The sequence below is a fragment of the Schistocerca cancellata genome, chromosome 7, assembly GCF_023864275.1.
Source record: "Schistocerca cancellata isolate TAMUIC-IGC-003103 chromosome 7, iqSchCanc2.1, whole genome shotgun sequence".
Lineage (NCBI taxonomy): Eukaryota > Metazoa > Arthropoda > Insecta > Orthoptera > Acrididae > Schistocerca > Schistocerca cancellata.
Window position 1 is genome coordinate 509,801,592 of NC_064632.1, and position 21,747 is coordinate 509,823,338.

General features: G+C 37.5%; 1 protein-coding gene across 1 annotated transcript in view; it reads right to left on the bottom strand.

The window, feature by feature from the left end:
- The window catches only part of LOC126092254 (uncharacterized), a 353,514-nt gene that overhangs the window by 112,786 nt on the left and 218,981 nt on the right, over positions 1-21,747 (bottom strand). The window contains exon 7 of the mRNA XM_049907766.1: positions 12,439-12,571. Coding sequence (XP_049763723.1) covers positions 12,439-12,571 — 133 coding nt within the window. The remainder of the gene's footprint in view (positions 1-12,438; positions 12,572-21,747) is intronic.

Sequence of the window (21,747 nt, forward strand, 5' to 3'; positions counted from 1 at the left end):
CATAATTTTGGGTCAGCTGTTCCAGAAATAAAGGGAATATTGCAAGGTATCAGGTTTGTGAAGATGCATGATTTTCTTCTCCAAAAAAATGTTCCAGTTATAGCACTGGACTTAATCTGATGGCAGCTGCTAAAGAAGTGTGACACTGCATTCAACAAACAAAAGGAAGATTCGAAAACTCTCATGTATTTAGTAGCTTTGATATTGTTACCCATTGTTCATTCAGAGAAATTTCCCATCCACTTTAGTCAATATGTTATCATTAACTTACTGTTGATTTATTTGCCACGATAAATTGAAAAAATGAACTGTCAATGATTTATCTCAGTGATACAAGGCATTACCCTTCACAAGCTGTGACATGGCCACGAATAGAACGCTGATTGGAATTTCAAAGATATCCTTTTTGTTAATGGAACAAACAGCCATTGAGTTCAGCCTTTCTTGACCCATGCTATTCCTAAGGAAGGTTTTAATTCTGTTTAAAGTGCTGAAACTTCACTCTGCTTCTGTTGTGGAAGCAAGTGTAGTTAGTGCAATTTGTAAACTTTTGTGCATTTCAGTGATTGATTTTTGTAAACTTTTGTGCATTTCAGTGATTGATTCTCCAAGGGAATGTTCAACAACAATAGTGAACAGATCAGAAATAGATATAATGCCTTTAGATAATTTTTTTTGCTATCTATGAATCCTAAATCCTCCTTAGACTACTAGTTTCAACTAGTGATGACCATCTTCAGATGTGCAGCAAAACGTGGCAAAAACAAATACAGCCAGTGGACTGTCAGCATCTTAAAACAACTAAAAGGGCAATAATGAAAAGTATTACTAACATACATATAGAAAACATGTGCTTATAACACACACACACACACACACACACACACATGCACACACACCTAAAACACACACACACACACACACACACACACACACACACACACACACACACAGGTACAGGCACATGTGCACACACACCCACACACAGTAAATACGATGTTCATGCACAGACAAACAAATAATTACAAGTTCAGAAAAAACTGGATGATTCATTCGAGAGAAAGAACTTCAAAAATTGAGGAAGTCAATAATATATTGGTCCACCTCTGGCCCTAATGCAAGTTGTTATTCAACTTGGCATTGATTGATAGGGTGATGGGCTACCTCCTGAGGGATATCACACCAAATTCTGTCCAATTGCCATGTTAGATTGTCAAAATCCCAAGCAGGTTGGAGGGCCGTGACTGTAATGTTACAAACATTCTCAATTTGGAAGAGATCTGGCAAACTTGTTGGCCAAGGTAGGGTTTGGTAAACACAAAGGCATGCAGCAGAAACTCTCACCATATGCAGCCAGATATTTCTCTGCTGAAATATAAGTCCATGATGGCTTGAGATGAAGACCAATAAAATGAGGCGTAAAATATCACTGACATACTACTGTGGTGTAAGGGTGCTGCAGATGACAACCAAAGGGCTCCTGCTATGAAAAGAAATGGCACCCCAGACCATGACTCCTGATTCTCATGCTGTATGGAGTGTGACAGTCACTTTGGTATCCCACCACTGTCTGGAGTTTCTCCAGACATGTCTTTTCTGATCATTGGGGCTTAGTTTGAAGCAGGACTCATCATGCAGACAATTCTGCTCCTGTAAATGAGATTCCAGGAGAAGACATGTCTGGAGAGGTCATGGATGGTGATGGGACATGAACCTCACTGTTGCCCATCATACACCCCAAAAATGGTTGGGGGCCAGTTCTTTTCATGGCAGGACCCCTTTGGTTGTCATCCAAAGTACCATTACAGCACAGAAATATGCAGACTGTATTCTATGACCTGTTTTGTTGCCCTTTATGGCAAGCCATCCAGGGCTTACATTTCAGCAAGATAATGACTGTCTACACATGGAAATAGTTTCTATTGCTTGTCTTCATGCTTGCCAAACCTCACCCTGACCAGCAGGTCACTAGATCTCCCACAACTGAGAACACTTAGAGCATTCTGGGCAGTGTCTTCCCACCATCTTGAGGTTTTGACCATCAAACACACCTACTGGACAGATTGTGGCATGATATCCTGCAGGATGATTTCCAACAACTCTATCAATGAAAGCCAAGCTGAATAAATGCTTGCATTTAAGCATGTTTTCCATGTGTATGTTAGCAGTACTTTTCACTATGGCCTATTTCATTATTTCAAGATACAGACAGTCCATTAGTAGTCCCCCCCCCCCCCCCCCCCTTTGTTATGCTGCATATCTGAAGACTGTCATCACTGACTCACACCAGTAGTCTAAGAACGTGACAATTTTTTGATCATAGACAAAACTAAACGAAATTTATTCTAAAGATATTAAATCTGTTTATGATCTGTTAACTTTCCTTGTGGAACATTCCCTTGAAGAACTCTTCATTCAAGTGCACAAAACTTCATAGATCAAACCAATTACACTTGTTTCAACAACGGAAGCAGAGAACTGTTTCAGCATTTAAAAATAAATCAAAACCTTCTCCAGAAATGATATGGGTCAAGAGAAGCTGAACACAATGGCTGTTTGTTCCATTGACAAGAAGGAAATCAGTGAAATCCCAAACTTCAACATCAGAGCCACTGAATTGTTTGCCAGTTAAAAGAATAGGCATGAAAACTCTTATATAAGTAACCTACAGGACAGAGACCTCATAGTTAATGTTTTAGTTACATAAAATATGCACAAAACCACTCCTAGTCAAGGTTATCCCAGAATTATTTCCTTTGCTCATGAGGTAAAAGCCAGGAGGGCTCCATATTTGCTCTCTAGCACATTACCAGTGGGGAGGAAATCACATGGTTCCTCTCACAGTTACACAATTTTTGTTTTTACATCATAATCACATCATAAAAACACATCTAGAATAAGTATGAACATCAGCAGGAAGAAAGTCTCATTAATGTGGTGTTGCATAGATAAACAGGATACATTGAAACCGCCACTATTAAAAGTGCGAGGGTTAAATGGAGGAAAGCTACATAACTATGGAGAAGTTGACGTAGAATTAATTCTTGGCCAAGTCCAAGATGAAGGTGAAAATAAAAATAAAGATAAATACACAGCAAGGATGCAAGTAGTTTCAAATAATGAAACGCGTTATGACAGTGTATTTGGATTTGATTTCTTGTCCGCTAACGAGGCAGAGGTATTTGTCACAGAAAGAAAGATCAGACTAGGCCATAGTAAGTACAACCTAGGAAACCGTTCTTCAGATCATACTCAAAGGAGCAGCAATACAGACATCATGGGAATGGACTGCCCAAACAATGCATCAGTTCAAACCATCCGAGTCGATATTCAAATTGAGCAGCCTCAGCAAATTCCCAAGGGAGCAGGAAAGACAATCTACATTGAAGTTAAGTCACCCTGATGCAAGGACAGAACTTTGTTATTAATTGAGCGATCCGAGATAAGTGAGTTATTGGATACAGTGCGTTGTTATGTTGCTAGAAGTGTAGGTATCACTACAATGGTGAGACAGAATGTCACAAAAGTCCTGCTTACAACAATGAATATGAGCAATGAGGATTTTGTTTTGCCAAGAGGAACAAAAGTTGCTGAAGTGTCAAATGTAAGTAAAAGTGACGTAATACAGATTCCAGATGAGGTAACAAATAATGCAGTTATAAACACAGATTTTTGTAACAGTACCGCAAAATTGCAATGAGGAGACGAAGTTAATAATGTAAGTGCAGGTTTTCTTGGCGAATTTCATATATGAAGTCTTCATGGGTTGTCAGCCAAGTAGCATCGTCATCTCATAGCAACGTTTCGATGGAGTGTGTCTCCATCATCTTCAGGCAAAGAAGAACTGAAACACAAGATTTGGAAGAAGATAGGACATTTGACAGTTGATGAGCAGAAGATATTAGTGCCTGTTTTGTTGGAGAATGCAGATTTATTCCGAGAACGTACAAATTTACCTGTCATTCATTTAGTTCAGCACCATATTCATACAGGGAATGCAGTCCCAGTCACATGGAAACCTTACCAAACACCATTTAGTCAAAGAGAGTTGGTAGAAGACATGGTTAAAGAACAATTAGAAGCTGGAATTATAAAACCAAGAGATCCTTCAGACCCACCGTGGTGTTCGCCTGTTGTAATTGTAAAGAAGAAATCAATTTCTGGAGAACCACAGTTCTGTCTTTGTGTTGATTACCAATCTTTGAATGCTGTGAACACACCCGACATTTACCCCTTACCAAATTTAGTGGAAACCATGGATTACTTGGGCAGATGTTGAGTTTTTTCAGTATGTGATTTAACAAGTGGTTATCACCAGTTAACAGTGCATTCAGATGATCAAGCAAAAACTTCATTTCTAATAGCTACAGGAGTATACGAGTATCTTCGTATGCCATTTGGACTTCGTAATGCTCCAGCTACATTTCAACGCCTGACGGATTCAGTTTTACGAGGGCTCACCCCAACACAAGCACTTGTTTACCTTGATGACATAATAATTTTTGATGAAAACATGAAGCAGCATACTGAGAGACTACAAGCTGTTTCTGAGTGTATAAAAAGCGCAAACCTGTCTTTATCAATTGATAAATGTCATTTTGCACAAAGAAAAGTTAACTATCTTGGTCATGTTATAACCAGTGAAGGTGTTCCACTTGATCCAAAATTAATTGAAGATGTTAGGAATTTTTCTGAACCACAGAATTTGAAAGAACTACAATCATTCTTGGGATTGTCAAATTTCTACAGACGATTTATAGCTGGTTATGTGAATATAGCACATCCATTGACAAAGGTACTGAAGAAAGGAGCCATATTTAAGTGGTCAACAGAATGCAAAAAGGCAATGGAAGAACTTAAAACTGCTCTAACCACAGCCCCAGTGTTAGCCTATCTGGATTTCAGTAAACCTTTTATTCTTTCAACAGATGCATTCAATTTTGCCATAGGTGCAATCTAGTCTCAAGAAGTTGATGGTCATGAACATCCAATCTCATTTGCTTCCAGGCAATTAAGCAAAGCAGAATGTAATTATACTACTACTGAGCAGGAGCTTTGTGCTTTGGTTTTTGGTATAACACATGACAGATGTTTCTTAACAGGAAGAGAATTTACAGTTATTACAGAACATGCCACATTTAAATGGTTATTGAGCTTAAAGGATCCAAGTTCCAGATTAACAAGATGGGCATTAAGACTTAGTGAGTACCAATTTAAAGTTATTCACCGAACTTGTAAACAACATGAGAATACTGATGCAATGAGTCAAAATGTCAATGTTTGTGTTACAATGAGTCGAGAAGAAGAGTTAAAGGCAGTTCAGGATGAAGATCCACAATGCAAATTATGGAAAAATGATCAATGTTTTGTCAAAATAGATGGATTATTGTACAAAATCACTAGTAAAGGAAACTGCCTAGTTATTCCATAAAGCATGAAAGAGCAAATCATGAGAGAGCAACATAATTCTTTATTATCAGGACATTGTGGTAAAAAAGCAACAAACATTAAAATAGCTCAAATGTTTTGGTGGCTGAGCTGCAAAGCTGACATTTTAGAGTTTGTTTCACAATGTGATCCCTGTAACAGATGGAATAATGTAGGGAAAAGTAGAGTGCCATTGCAAGAACTGCCAGAAACAAGCAAACCATTTGAAAGAGTAGGACTAGATGTCGTAGGACCATTGCCTAAGACTAAAGATGGAAACAAATACATATTGATAATGTTAGATCATTTCTCTAGATACCTTCTCATGATACCAATACCTCAGAGCACTGAGACTATAGCTAAAGTTTTTGTAAAAGAAGGGATTCTTAAGTTTGGATCACCATTAAGTATAATTAGTGATCAAGGAACGAATTTTATAAGTGAACTGCTTAAACAGACTTGTAAGTTCATGCAAATAACTCAGTTAAGGACTACACCAGCACACCCTGAAGGAAATGGAAGAGTCGAGCAAGTCCACAGTACACTTATTAAAATTGTTAGCCATTATGTGAGCAGCAAACACCACAATTTGGATGTCTGTTTACCATACTTGGTAAGTTGTTACAATGTCAAAATGCACAGCTCAACTGGTCTAAGTGCATATGAGATTGTTTATGGAAGAAGAATGCATTCACCCTTGCACTTTGCACGACCGACTACTGGAATCAGCAATGAACACATAAGGGATCTAGCACGCAAGCTAAAGGAAGCATGGAGGAGAGTGAAACAGCAGAATCATCAATTCTTTCTTCAGCAAGCAAGACAACATGACTGCAAGCTGCAGTGCCACAGTATCGAGTAGGAGATCTTGTGTATCTGAGCAACATGATGTTAAAGAAGAGTCAAGTCATAAAGCTTAAGAAGTCTTGGAAAGGACCATATCCAATCTTGGAGGTGTTGTCGCCAATCACTCTTAAGCTCCAACTGCCCTTTCGTTCGATTGTCATTCATGTCAATCGTGTAAAGCCATTTACGGGTAGATTTCCTGCAGTATCGCAAGACGATGAGGACCGACCGAGAGGCAGACCTGCTGTTCTCAAACCCAGGAAGTGAGAATCGCAAGGTTGCAGTCCAGACTTCGAGGCCGAGGCATCGCCACGTTCCAAGCGATCCTGTTCCAGACACCCCTACAATCTGCGTAAACATGTGTAGTGTCTGAGAGTGTAATGCGTGTGTTTATTTCAGTCATGTGCTTATGTGAATGTGTTGTGAAAATTTAGTATTGAAGCTATTGCACAGGTTACCACAAGAAACTCATTTATTTTATGTTCATTGTTAACTCTAGTATTTAGAACTAATTAACCATGTTCATTTTTATTCTAATGCTTCCTATGATAGTGTATTCTATTAATGCTGTAGTAATAGTACCACAGAGTACAGGTGTGTTGTTTGAACAAGTAATACAAAACTTGTCCTCAAGTACAATCTGAGTGAAATCCAGCAACAGTTCAATTCTGTAAAGAAGCAAATTGACCTAATTCAGTCTGTTAAGGGTAATGATACAATTTTGGAAATGGGTACATCTTGGTATAACAACTGGATCACAGCCAAAATGCAGGTAGAGTCTACATTTGCTAATTATGAACAAGAGATTTACTGTTTTTTAAAGCTTTTGCCACACAAAACTTTAATTAGGCATAAACGTGTCTGGTTTGATTTTGGAGGGAGTATCTTTCATACTGTATTTGGTACTTTAAGTAATCAAGATCTACTGGAAGTTAAAGGCAAAATATTAGCTCTTGAACAACAGTCCAGTACAGATTCAACGAACCTCACTAATGAAATTATCATATTAAAGAATATGCAAAGAACCATTACTAACCACACAATTTTCATTGAACTGATTGTAAAGCAATTTATCTCACATTTCCACATACTTCATAATGAAACAAATGCAAACAGCCAAGAACTATTCCAAGGATTAAATGCTATGAGTACACATTTAGATTTAAACACTCTTTTGTTAAGGATTACTGATAGTTTATCAAATGCTAGAATTGATGCCCTTAACTTAAGAACAGCCTTAGAAAGTAGTTCAAATGATTGTTTGAGCAGTGTACTACTACATCCAGAACAATTTTTAAAGATCCTACTATCAATTGAACGAAAGCTAGATGCAACATATACTATGATTTACTCTGTTAACTCTTACAATTTATAAGCTTACTATAAGTTAACCACCACACACTCCTTAATGATTGAAGATGAATTATATGTTATTGTTTCTATTCCCATTGCTAGACCAAAGCATAATTTTGAAATGTATAAGATTTATACTTACCCTGTGAAATGAAGACAGCAGGTATTCATGTAAAGTATGTACTGAATGATTATCTACTGATCAGCAAAGATCGAAGATATTTTGTGTCCCTGAATGAAAATGATTTGCATATGTGTAAATGTAGTCATAAGTTAATTTGCCCTGAATCAGCAGTATTCTTAGACAGTAGAGTGTACAGTTGCAAGAAAGAATTGTTTATGAATCATCCCCCAAGAGATGATTGCCCTAGAATTTTAACGCATCTTTATCATCCATTTCTTAAACGATGTTCTGAAGGTATAACTTTCTCTTCTAACTCCACCCTTGACGTCACATTTACATGTAAAATCTATGATTCACCTGAGCTACCCTTTACACTAAAATTGAATGATAGTAGATTAATCTTAAATGCCACACATTGTGATTTATCAAGTGAACTATTTGATATGCCTAGTGTGTTGTCAAATACATTTCATGCAACTGGACATTTGCCATTAACAAGAATGTTATCTGTTTATTACAATGATTCATTGGAATATGGAATGCATTCCTTATCAAGTTTTATGAAGACAATAACTTAATTAAGGACATCCATGAAAATGTAATCTCTTAAAATAATGAGTTAAATTTCATTGAAGCAGCAAATAGAATTAAGTCCTTTGACTCCTTCAGTAATGTTAATGCATACTTGATTGTCAGTATTATGTTTTTATTGCTTTTATTAATTTTTATTTTGTCAACAGCATTTGTCATATATGGAACTGTCATCCTGACGGTACACTTCTCTGTACCGAACGTTACTGTGTCTGCAAATGAAATACATGTTGCAATGCGTTCTGATGCCACAAATGGCGAAACAGATTCTTAACGCCCAGGAGGTCATTTTGAGCCACCTGTGGTTGCTATTTTTCTCTGGGGAGAGTGATGTAAGAGTCTAGCACTCACCAGCTGACCTGTCTGGAATGCTGGTATCATGTAATCATCATCTGGGGCAACAACAACACAAACTACCCCCATTATAATAGACAAATTTTAACCCTGTACTGTAGACTGAAAGAACCAACAAGTGTGATAACTATTGTACAATCTTCTTAACAGCTCATGCATCCAAGTTGCTGACAAGAATAATACACAGAAGAATGGAAAAGAAAACTAAGTACCTGTTATGTGATGACGGTTTGACTTTAGGAAAGGTACGGCACCAGAGTGGCAATTCTGACATTATAATTGCTAATGGAAGCAAATATAAAGAAAAAACATGACACTTTCATAGGATTGACCTGGAAAAAGTGTTCAATGATGTCAAATGGTGGAAGATGAATGAAATTCTGAGGAAATTAGGGGTAAGCTGTAGGGAAAGATGGGTAATATACAACATGTACAAGAATCAAGAGGGAACAATAAGACTGGAAGATCAAGAATGAAGTGCCTGGATTATAAGGGGTATAAGACAGAGATGTAGTCTTTCTCCCTTGCTTTTCAGTCTATATATCCAAGAAGCAATGAAGGAAATAAAAGGACTGTCCAAGAGTGCAATTAAAATCCAAAGTGAAGGGATACCAATGGTGAGATTCACTGATGATGTTGCTATCCTCAGTCAAAATCAAGAATATTTACAGGATGTGTTGAGTGGAATGAACAGTCTAATGTGTACAGTATATGGACTGAGAGTAAACAAAAGAAAGATAAAAGTAATGGCAAGTAGCAGAAAAGAGAGCAATGAGAAACTTAACATCAGAATTGGGGATGGAGTTAAGGAATTCTGCTACCTAGGCAGCTAAATAATCCACGATGGACAGAAGGAGGAGGACATAAAAAGTAGACTAGCACTAGCAGAAAGGGCAATCCTGGCCAGTAGAAGTCTACTAGTATCATAGACATTAGCCGTCATTTGAGGATGAAATTTCTGAGAATGTAAATTTGGAGAATAGCATTGTATAGTAATGAGACATGAACTGAGGTAACTCCAGAAAAGAAGAGGACTGAAGCATATGGGATGTGGTGCTACATAGTATGTTGCAAATTAGATGGACTGATAAGGTAAGGAATGAGGAGGTTCTCTGGAGAACGGTTGAGGGAAGGAATGTATGGAAAACACTGACAAGAAAAAGGGACAGGATGGTAGAACATCTGTAAAACTTCACTGAATAATTTACCTGGTACAAGAGGGAGCTGTAAAGGGTCAAATCTGTAGAGGTTAACAGAGATTGGAATACACCCAGCAAATAATTGAGGATTTCGGTTGCAAGTGCTACTATGAGATGGGATGCTTGCCACTATGAGAAAAAAATGGCTTTAGGATAGTTTGTCATGGTTGTGCCTTTTTGTAACATTTTGTGTGTCCTGGCTGGATGAGGAAAGGGTGGTGTGATAGGTGGGTGGCCGGTTTCCTCTCACTACAACATGAAATACACACATGGTTAAAATACACTTTATTAGAGAAACCAATTGAGCACTTAACTCAGTGATATCCAGTCTGAAGTTCTGTGGTTAACAGCAATCAAATAACATCTACTAATTTTTGAATCTAGTCTGTGTCCATATCACAACTATATACTATGATTAACGTTTCCTCACAGCTGGCTAAAGTGCGAGGCAACAACTATCACTGAGGAAGACTAGAGCGCAGTGAAACATATTGAGGTGTAGTGTGAACTGAATCCTGATGTGATGTACTGAGGTACTGAGACTGAGAGATTGGGATAGCTCAGTCAGCAAAGCAGCCTTCTTTGATGCTGCCCAGGGGGGTTATTGGTGCATAGCCAGGGGATGTGTCTTGGTCTTCTCTTGACATTGTTCAGTGCCTCTATACAATATGTCCTAGTGCTGGTGAAAGTGGATGCCAGCACATACTTACAGTAAAACAGTCCATCTGGTGGGTATACAAAAGGTCCCTGGCTCAAGGGCTATTATGCACACCATTTTGAAACATATTCATAGTGCATGCTGTCACATGCATACCAACAAGGAGTGCCTTTAGAGATATGCAATGAGTCAAGGTATATATTAACAAAAGACACACAAATCACAGAAACTTATGAGTGTTTATTCTAGTAACAATAAACTATCACTATAATGCTTAATGCTCTTCAAACTTTAGAAGTTTGACGAAGAAAGTTAGAAAGAAAGCTACTACTTTGAAAAACACCCCCTACCTCTTCACTTATACTGAGCAGTTATATTATTAGTTTAATATTTACTCAATGTTAATGGTATTTTTCAAAGAAAATATTTGTACCTACATCTGAAACAATACTGTGTCCTATTTACGGTAACTTCATACTTGTCATGCAGCTTTCCAACTAACATTGCAATTCATCATGTACCTAAGAGGACTTTTCAATCATCTGGTTTAGATATTCAGATACTTTTTAGAAACAGCAGCTAATGAGGTGAGTTTTTAATTTTATTTTGGACTGGTTTGGATACCCAATTTCTCGATTTATGCTAACAGGGAACTTGAATAACTGGTCATTCTGCATCCTAGACAAGGAGATAAAGTCAACATGATATTATTTTTACATCTTGTATCATGAGTATGTAGATCAAAGTTCATCTGAAACTGATATTTGTTCTCAACAAGAAAAATCATTAAGGAGTAAATGTATTGGGAAGTGAATGTCTGAATTTCAATACCCCCAAAAAGGCCTCTGAAAATGTATGGTTACCTACTTTACACAATATTCTTACAGCTTGCTTCTAACATTCCTCTTTTGGTAAACATGATGAGAGACGTAACTTAGGGGACAACATGCCAAACTGAACTTCATAACTTGTTTGTCTAAGTGTTGACTCCTCTTTAACCTGTTTTCCAACTGGACCCTTTTGGGGTCTTACACAGCTTGTTTCATTTAGTATCTGCCATTAATGTCTACTTCTGATTGTAACAGGACATTTTAGCTTGTTAGAAGTTGCAGAATCTGAGCCTTTATGAGATTAAGACTTAAAACGTTTGTTGTGAGCCATTTGTAGTGCTTTTCAGCTATTATCTGAACTGTGTTTGCCAAGGTTCAGTTTTCACACTGGTAGTATGCTTATGCCACCTGCAAACATGACAGGCTTTGGACTATCCTTTGAACTAATTGGAAGATCATTTTTGTAGGGTAAGAACATGAGTGGGCCCACTGCTGATCCTTGGAGTAGCCACACACTGTGTTTCCCAGTTCTGAATTTAGTTTAATGCCTCCTTTTCTCTGAACAAAAACAAATTCACTGTTCAGTATTCACCTGTGACAGCAGATTTATGATGTTCTACATTAATTTCTCTTTAACAAAACTTGCATAGAAGTACCTACTTGCCAACTGCCAACACACAGAGACATCAATGATGGGCATACCGGTCTTCTGTAGGTATGATTCCATTATCAGTACAAGGGCACAGTGCAAGGAAAAAATTCTAACTTTTGGCCTAGGCAGTTAAACTTAAACATGATAATTTCTGGAACTGGAGATGTCTTTTTGGTCTATGGCAATAAATTTCTTGTGAGGTGTTTTTTTTCATTTTTTAGTTCCATTTTTGTTTTGGGATCAATCAGCCTGGTTATTCTTTCTGCACTGAGCTGTACAATAATAGTGTAATAAAAATTTGGACAGTTACTTGCTATCTATTGCTGAATTGTTACATTGTCTTTGGGATTATTTTTAAAGCTGTTATACCAGAATAAGCATAAGGATGCAGTCACTCAACTTACTTTTATCTCTACACTCCACCAAAAGTCATCATTGTTTGGTGCCCTCGTACAGTTTATTGTATCATCCACAAAGAACTTTAATACACTGTTATGTAGAAATGGTGTGATGTTGAGAGAAATGAGAGTGTATTTCCTGAAAGTAAATAAGTGAACTAATGAGCTATAGTGGAAAAGAAAACAGTTTAACTAATAGACAGCTATAAGGTTACCAGCTGAATGAGTCTATGATAACCATAGAGCTTTACATTGGTACAATTCACTGAGAAAGACAACATGATTATGTAAAGGATTTGTTCAAAAAATTCCAGAGAATTCATAATTTTGTGACAATGGTGTGTTGGAGTGAAATGCCGTTGGCATCTTTGCACATGCCTGTCTTTAATGTGTAACTGCCAGATGTTTCATTGTTGTATGTCTGTTATTGTTCAGTGCTGTGTTGAGTAGAACATTGTGTTGCACAGTTTGTGAATTTTGAGATGGCAGAGTTACAGGAGCAATGCGTCTGCATTAAATTTTGCTTAAAACTCAAGAAAAACTTTACAGAGACACACAAAATGATGTAGGAAGCCTACGGTGATGAGTGATTAAGCTGTACTCATTGTTACAAATGGTTTATGTGGTTTAAAAATGGATGGAAGTTAAAGATGACCCTCGTTCAGGATGCCTTCAACGTCTACTGACATCATTCATATCAGGAACATCATTGAAATTGTGCATGCCAACTGAAGAGTGTCTGTCCAAGAGACTGCAGAAGAACGTATCATTTCAGTTGGTTCATGTTATGAAATTTTGACACAGCATCTTGAAATGCATCATGTTGCCACCAAGTTCATCTCACAGCTCATAAGTCAAGACCAGAAAGACATTCACCTCACAATCTGTGAAGAGCTTTTGGATCACATAAATGAGAATGAGATGTTCCTTAAGAGAATCATAACTGATGATGAAATGTGGGTCAACAGTTATGATGTTAAGATCAAGGTTCAATCTTCACAATGGGTTGGATAAGATTCTCCAAGACCAAAAACAGCTTGTCAGATCAGGTCAAATGTCAAAGCCATGCTTTAAGTTTTCTATGACATTGAAGGACTAGTTTATCATGAATTTGTGTCACAGGAACAAACTGTTAATCAATGGTACTATCAAGACGTGTTGTGGTACCTGCAAGAAAATGTGACAAGGAAATTGTCTGAAATGTGGTGAGACAATTCATGGCTCTTGCATCATGATAATGCAGCCACACATTCATCCCTGTTTGGTGCATGATTATTGCACAAAAAGAAAATCACTGTGCTCCCTCATCCTCCGTACCCTCCAGACATGCCCCTGTGGACTTTTTTTATTTCCAAAGTTGAAAACACCATTGAAAGGACAAAGATTTGCAAAGTAGACAAGATAAAAGAAAATTAGCAGACAGCAGTTCACACAATCCAACAAGAAGGGTACCAACACTGCTTCTGGAAATGGAGTTGGGTATGATGTATCAATTGTGGAGGATAGTATTTTGAAGGAGACCATGCACAGTAAGTAAAAGGTAAGAGCAGAAAAATTTGGTAGACAAAATTCCAGAATTTTTTGAACAGACCTCATAAAACACTTTGTTGTACATGCTATAGAATAAATGTAGGCAAAATAAAAGAAATTATCTTATAAAATAAGTTTCATCTTGACCAAAGAAATCTCTGCAGTTGAATCACATATTTGTGTCTGTCAAAATATTTCAATGAATTTCTTTAATGAATTCCTTGGGTGCTACAACTAAGGTAATATCAGATGTGGTACATTATATTTTATTTAATCTATTTTCATATTCAATTTGTTGTCCTTTGCCATTAAAATTAAACTTTGGTGCTTATCAAAATCTCAAACAGTATAATTTTGACTGACAATTAGATTTTTTCTCTGACTGAGATCATCTCGTTTGCCTTAGGACCTACAGCACCCAATTTTTCTGTGACAAATGACAATAAAGCTGGCTCTGGTTGCAGCCACATTACTACATTGAAACAGATATCTGCAGCTATTTGACACTATAGGTAAGTTCAATGCCTTTTTTCATTGTAATGAAATTGAGCCCTGCAAGTGTGTGGCTCATCTGCAGCATTTGCATGCCCCTGTAGTGTGTGAGGGAGAGCATGAATACACTTCATGGACATCCTTGGAAGCTGCTGAAGATGTCCCATGCTGCCTCACCTAATTACACAACCAAGATAGCGCTTGGCCACAGTCATGAAAATAACACCCAGTTGTCCACAGCCACATGGACGTCTCTTCCTCAAACTCATTTGCACATAGGCTGTCAATTTGCAGCATGTGCATGTGCTTACCATCTGAGTTGGACCACATTTATTCCAATGATGAATGGCAAATCCAGATTAAAAATTGTGATTCGTTAAGCATGAATAACAAATGAAAATATTTATTTGAAATATTTTCATTTATACAAATGATAACATTTATTCATAATCTGAGAATAAAGATGTTTCAAATACTAGGTAAATTCGAAATCCAGTGACGTTTAGTGCTCCAAGTCCTTGTCATTTATTACACAAATGTACTTTTTGTGCTTTTAAATTAGTTTTCAGAACAACTCTTTTTTTCTTCAAAAATCTCATCAGAAATTTTATGTTTTGTGAAAATTTACCATTATGACAAAACAAACAAAATTCATTCTACACATGAAAAGAGGATACTGGTGTGTTATATAGGTTGAAATCATCTTTATTTCAAATCACAATCATCTTCAACAAAAACTGGGAAATCATCAATTCCACTATAGTGTTTGCAAACAATTTGTCATGATTCCACTTCAGCTTCATCTTCCAAATCATGTTCAAAATAAAATTTCCTTGTTATTTCCTTTTGAATCTCATGACCTGACATCTTCAACATTTTTTGGCTATTATATGTCTGTAATAAAGGTGGCAAAAATATCGTGGCTGATAGAAAGAACCAGAATGGGAAGTATCATACACTGCAATAATCACTCATCTGTAACTAGCAGGTATTTTAATAACTGTCAATAGTGCACAGTACCATCCATTTACTGAGAGAATGCTATGCATTCACACTTGCATCTGAGCTCTTACCATGGATAAATGAACGGAGAGGTGGACCATCTTTAAGGTATTCCATAGTTCATGGAAGTAACTGTCAGACTACATAAGAGATGATGATATTTTCAGAGAGGACAGATATCAGCGTGCAACAAGTATTTTCATATTTCTACAGAAAGAAATGTGGAAAGTCAGAGGTTTCACAGAGTCTACAAATAACTGAATTCTATTGTCTACATTTCTTGGTGTTCAGGAAATGGTATCACAATAGTAATCACATCTGAGCGACTTAAATCTATTACTCATATGAGAGGGTAACACTATAACCATTCATCCACTGGAATTCTGCATACACTAACACTAAACTTAAGAGATTCACAACACTCTGAAAGCTTGGAGAAATGTAATTAGTCATTCTCACACTAAAAAATTTACATCAGTAGCTGAAGAAATTCTGCAGCTAATCAGCAGTTTTTCAAACTTCACATAAAACTTTATTAACATACTCTTATTTTTCTCAAATGGAATATCTTGTACAGGAGTAAACAATTTTATCATGTTATGTATATTTTTGCAGTGTATTTCAAGGCCCTACACTTATCAACTTCTGTGGATTCTTCTCCTACATAGAAAGTATGACATCTATCATTACTCGTCCACTTGACTGCAAGTGGCATTTCAATGGTAGAGGCACCAATCCCCCTAATCAACAAGTCTGAGGAGTTGTCTTTCACTGAAACTGAAATTGAGCCAGTGGGACTCAGTTCACCTGTTTTGGGGAAACCTAGTTTGTATGATGTGAAGAGAAGGCAAATGAAAAGGATAGGGGTCTATTAATTATTAGCAGATCAAACATATGGCAAGTGATTCTACCTCTTAGGGAAATGGCAGTAATGGATTGGACAGTGAATATGCCTGCAGCCCTCATTCAAAATGTTGAAGAGGCTATTCCAGCAGAAATAGAGGAAACAGAGTGCAACCAGCTGCAGATTGTGACATGTGTTGGATAAAATGATGTCCATGTCATACCTGGGTCATTCCAGCAATTGGAAGAGAATGTTGAGAAGACCAGCCCTGCACGTGGAATTTCAACAAAGCTCATAACTTGCAGCATTGCCCAGAAATGATCATGGTCCCTTGGTTCTGAGTCAAGTGAAAGGACTGAACCATAGACTTTGAAGGTTCTGTGACAAGCTAGACTGTGACTTCCTACCTAGACTTGTGCCATAGGGTTGAGACTGTAGGGTCCTGCTAAACTGTCAGTTGTGCACTACACATCAGAGGCTGCTACTCAGGTAGCTGACTCTGTCTGGGCTGCACACTAGGGTTTTTTAGATCAGGTGACTCTCCATCCAAGTGAGATAATCATAGCTATAGGAAACCAGGTATTATCAGTGTAAGATCAAAAGAAATGCCTCCCTCAGGTGGGAGTACCCAAATCCTAATGGTTAACTGTCGAAGCATTCACAGCAAAGTGCCACAGTTTGAAGCACTCCTGAAAAGCAGTGAAGCTCATATAATACTATGTAAAGAAGTCTGGTTGAAACCTGAAATTGAGAGCAGTGAGATTTTTAGGAACACTTAAGTTTATATTGAACCGATATCCTAACAGAAATTGAGGTGATGTGTTTGTCACAGTAGACAAGAAACTCAGATCCACCAAGACAGAAGCTGAAGCTGCATGTGAGATTGTATGGGCAAGACTCAGTATCAGGGATTGGCATAAAATGGTAACTGGATCCTTCTATCACTCACCTCTTGATTTAGTGGAAAACTTCACAAGAAAACTTAATTCACTTGTACATACGTTCCACAATCATACTATAATCATCATTGGAGACTTTAACCACCCAACAATCAATTGGGAAAATTACAGTTTTGTTAGTGGTGCACATGATAAGACATCCTGTGAAACACTACTGAATGAGTTCTCTAACAAACACCTAGAACAGATAGTTGAGAATCCCACTCATGACGGAAATATCCTGGATCTAATGCAACAAATAGACCTGACTTCTTTGAGGACGTCCACATCAAAACTGATATCAGTGACCATGACATGATTGTGGCAACAGTGATTACCATAGTATAAAGGACAACTAAAACAAGCACAAAGATATGCACGTTCAGTAAACCAGATTAAAAAAATCAGTAGTGTCATACCTCAAAGAGGAACTTAAACTTTCACCACAGGGCAGGAGCATGTAGAGGAACTATAGCTCAAGTTTAAAAGAATAATTGACAATGCACTGGATACATGTGTACTAAGTAGAATAGTTCATAATGGGAGGGATCCCCCATGGTATACAGTCTCCATAATGGAATTTCTAAAGGAACAGGAATAGAGGTTACAGCATAATAGGTGTCAAACAAAGCATAGTGCTATAGATGGAGAGATGCTGAATGAAACGCATTTGGCTGTCAATAGAGCAATAAGTGAAGCCTTCAATGACTACCATAACAAAATACTGTCAAATGATCTTTCACAGAATGCAAACAAATTCTGGTCATATGTCAAGGCTGTTAGTGGCTCCAATCCCTAATGAATGAGACAGGAACCGGAATTGAGGGTAGCAAAGCAAAAGCTGAAACATTTAACTCCACTTTCAAGTGTTTCTTTACAAAGGAAAACCCAGGAGAATTGCTCCACTTTATCCCTTTACAGCTAAATAGATGAGTGAAATAAGTATAAGTGTCAGTGGTGTTGAGAAACAGCTGACATGGTCAAAACTGAACAAAGCTCCAAGGCCCAATGGAATTCCTATCAGATTCTATTCTGAATTTGTGTCTGAGTTAGCCTCTCTTCTAACTATAAACTGTTGTAGATCCCTTTTTGTGCCCATTTCTTAGAAACAAGCATAGATCATACCTGTCTACAAGAGGGGTAGTAGAAATGATCCACAAAACTGCCATCCAGTTTCGATTTGTTATAGAATCTTAGAATATATTCTGAGCTAGAACATACTGAGGTATCTTGAACAGAATGACCTCCTTCATGCCAACCAGCATGGATTCCAAAACATTGATCATGTGAAACCCAACTCACACTTTTCTCAGTTAACATACTGAAAGCCTTGTATCAAGGTATTCAGGTAGATGCAGTATTTATTGGTTTCTCAAAAGCATTTGACTCAGAGCCACATCTCAAAAGTATGATCACATGGGGTATCAAGTGAAAATTGTGACTGGATTGAGGACTTTTTGGATGGAGAGTCATCATCAGATATAGAAGTAACTGTGGGTGTGCCACAGTGAAGTGTGTTGGGACCCTTGCTGTTCATGTTGTATATTAATGACCTTGCACACAATATTAATAGTAACCTCACACTTTTTGCATACAATGCTGTTACCTGTAATGAAGTACTATCTGAAAGAAGGTGCAACAATAGTCAGTCTGGTCTTGACAAGGTTTCAAAGTGGTGCAAAGATTGGCAATTTGCTTTAAAAGTTCAAAAATTTAAAATTGTGCACTTCACAATGCAAAAAAATGTAGTATCCTATGACTATAATATCATTGAATTGGCCAACTTTATACAAATACCTGGGTGTAACACTCTGTAGAGATATGAAATGAAATGATCACATAGGATCAGTCACTGGTAAACCAGGCAGTAAACTTCACTTTATTGGTAGAATACAGGGGAAATGCAACAAATCTACAAAGGAAATTTCTTACAGATCACTCATGCAATGAATTGTAGAATATTGCTCAAGTGTGTGGGACCCATACCAAAGAGGAGTAACAGGGGATATTGAACGTATACAGAGAATGGCAGTGCGAATCATCACAAGTTTGTTTAACCTGTGGGAGAGTGTCACTGGGTGTTGAAAGAAGTTAATTGGCAGATACTTGAAGACAGATGTAAATTATCCTGAGAAATTCTACTAACAAAGTTTCAAGAACCTGATTTAATTGATGACTCTAGGAATGTACTACAACCACCTATGTATTGGTCACACAGGGAGGGTAAGATCAGAATAATTACAGCAAGATCAGAGGCATTCAAAAAGTCATTCGTCCCATGCTCCATACTTAAATGGAGTGGGAAGAAACCCCAGTAACTGGTATAATGGGACATACCCTCTGCCATACACATCATGGTCATTTGTAAAGTATATATGTAGATGTAAATATTGCAGTAATTGAACAGCACCAGAAATTAAGCTCTGAATTTTACCTTCATTATTCAGCTTACATATTAATTAGTTCACACTGCCAAAAGCACATCATGAACATTTCATTTTTAATAGTGCTATGGCAAAATTTAGTATACTTTCTGTTGCAGCTTCCAGAACTATATTTCTAATGTATACATGTAGTATGAAACACCAGTAACCCATCAAACACCAACTAAAATAGTGGACAGTTAATTAGATAAGGTTAATTAACTAAGTTCACTATACCCACATTTTTAATTATACTGATAAACTAAAGTGATAGATTTCACCAATTTCATTATTTAACTGTACCCCTGTCTGGTGAGTTCAACAGTAAAGGTGACTGACTGTTGTAAATAACTGTTGCAAGTGGTTGGTACAAAAAAATAACTATAACCACTATAACAGATACTTCAGAATAACAATTTCTTCCACAGTTTTAATCTGCTAGGAAGTTTCATATCAGTGCACACTTCACTTCAGACTGAAAATTTCACTCTGCAAACATTCCTCAGGCTGTGGCTTCCAAGAGTACTAGACCCACAAGTTTTACAGAAGATCTTCTGTGAAGTTTGGATGGTAGGAGATGAGTTACTATTGGAAGTAAAGCTATGAGGATGGGTTGTAAATTGTGGTTTGGTAGTTCAATTGACAGAGTACTTGTAAGAAAGGCAAAGGTCCTGAGTTTGAATCTCAGTCTAGCACGCAGTTCTAATCTGCCAGCAAGTTCCTGGACCACCTCTAGTCTTTAGTTTGTCATAAGACTCTCTTGGTCATGGACAACAATGCAAGTGAACTGTCTGTTTTTAAATCATGGGTACAATTGAAATAACTGGAGTTGGTATACAAAGGCACCTGTGGTCTAGAGGTAGCATCTTTGATTAGTAATCAAAACATCATTGGTACCGGGTTTGACAACCCCCCCCCCCTTCCCCCTGCCTAAATTTCAATTAATAAACAATATTGGGAACTGAAGACTTCCAGCATAAGAAGTCAGCCTCATTCTGCCAACGGCCTTGTAAAACAGGAAGGAGGAGCGAACAGAAGGTTTAGGATACTCTTTTGTCCTTGGAGTGTGAAAACGGCCTCTAAAGGCAGAAGAATCAGCAATGATCAATAGCATAAGGATGGAAAGGGAATAGAAACCACTGCATTACAGACACATAATGGGTATACTCAGGACAAGTGGCCTGTAATTGAAAAAGTGTCGTGATGGTCTCTCCATTGCCAAAAGATTCCAGAATAGTCCCCCATTCAGATCTCTGGAGGAAACTGCTAAGGGGGAGGTGCATACAAGAAAAACATTCAATTATCTATGAAGAAATATGGCTTTATGAGCCAGAGCATGGAATGTCAGAAGCTTGAACATGTTAGGGAAGCTATAAAATCTGAAAAGGGAAATGCAAAGGCTCATTCTAAGTAAAATAGCGGTCAGGAAAGTGAAATGGAAAGAAGACAAGGATATCTGGCCAGATCAGTATAGGCCATAGGGTAATATCAGCAGCAGCAGAAAATGGTATAATGGGAGGAGGATTCATTACAAATAAGAAGGTAGGGCAGAGAGTGTGTTACTGTGAAATGTTCAGCAATAGGGTTGTTCTTATCAGAATCGACAGCAAACCAACACTGACAACAATAGTTCAGGTATACATGCCGCTGTTGCAAGCTGAAGATGAAGTGACAGAGAAAGTGTATGAGGATGTTGAAAGGGTAATACAGTACATAAAGGGAGATGAAAATCTAATAGTCATGGGTGATTGGAATACAGTTGTAGGGGAAGGAGTAGAAGAAAAGGTTACAGGAGAATATGGGCTTGGGACAAGGAATGAGAGAGGAGAAAGATTACTTAAGGTCTGTAATAAATTTCAGCTAGTAACACTGAATACTCTGTTCAAGAATCACAAGAGTAGGAGGTATACATGGAAAAGGCCAGATGGTATGGGAAGATTTCCGTTAGATTACATCATGGTCAGACAGAGATTCCAAAATCAGATATTGGATTGTACGGCATACTCAGGAGCAAATATAGGCTCAGACCACAATTAGTGGTGATGAGGAGTAGGCTGAAGTTTAAGATATTAGTCAGGAAGAATAA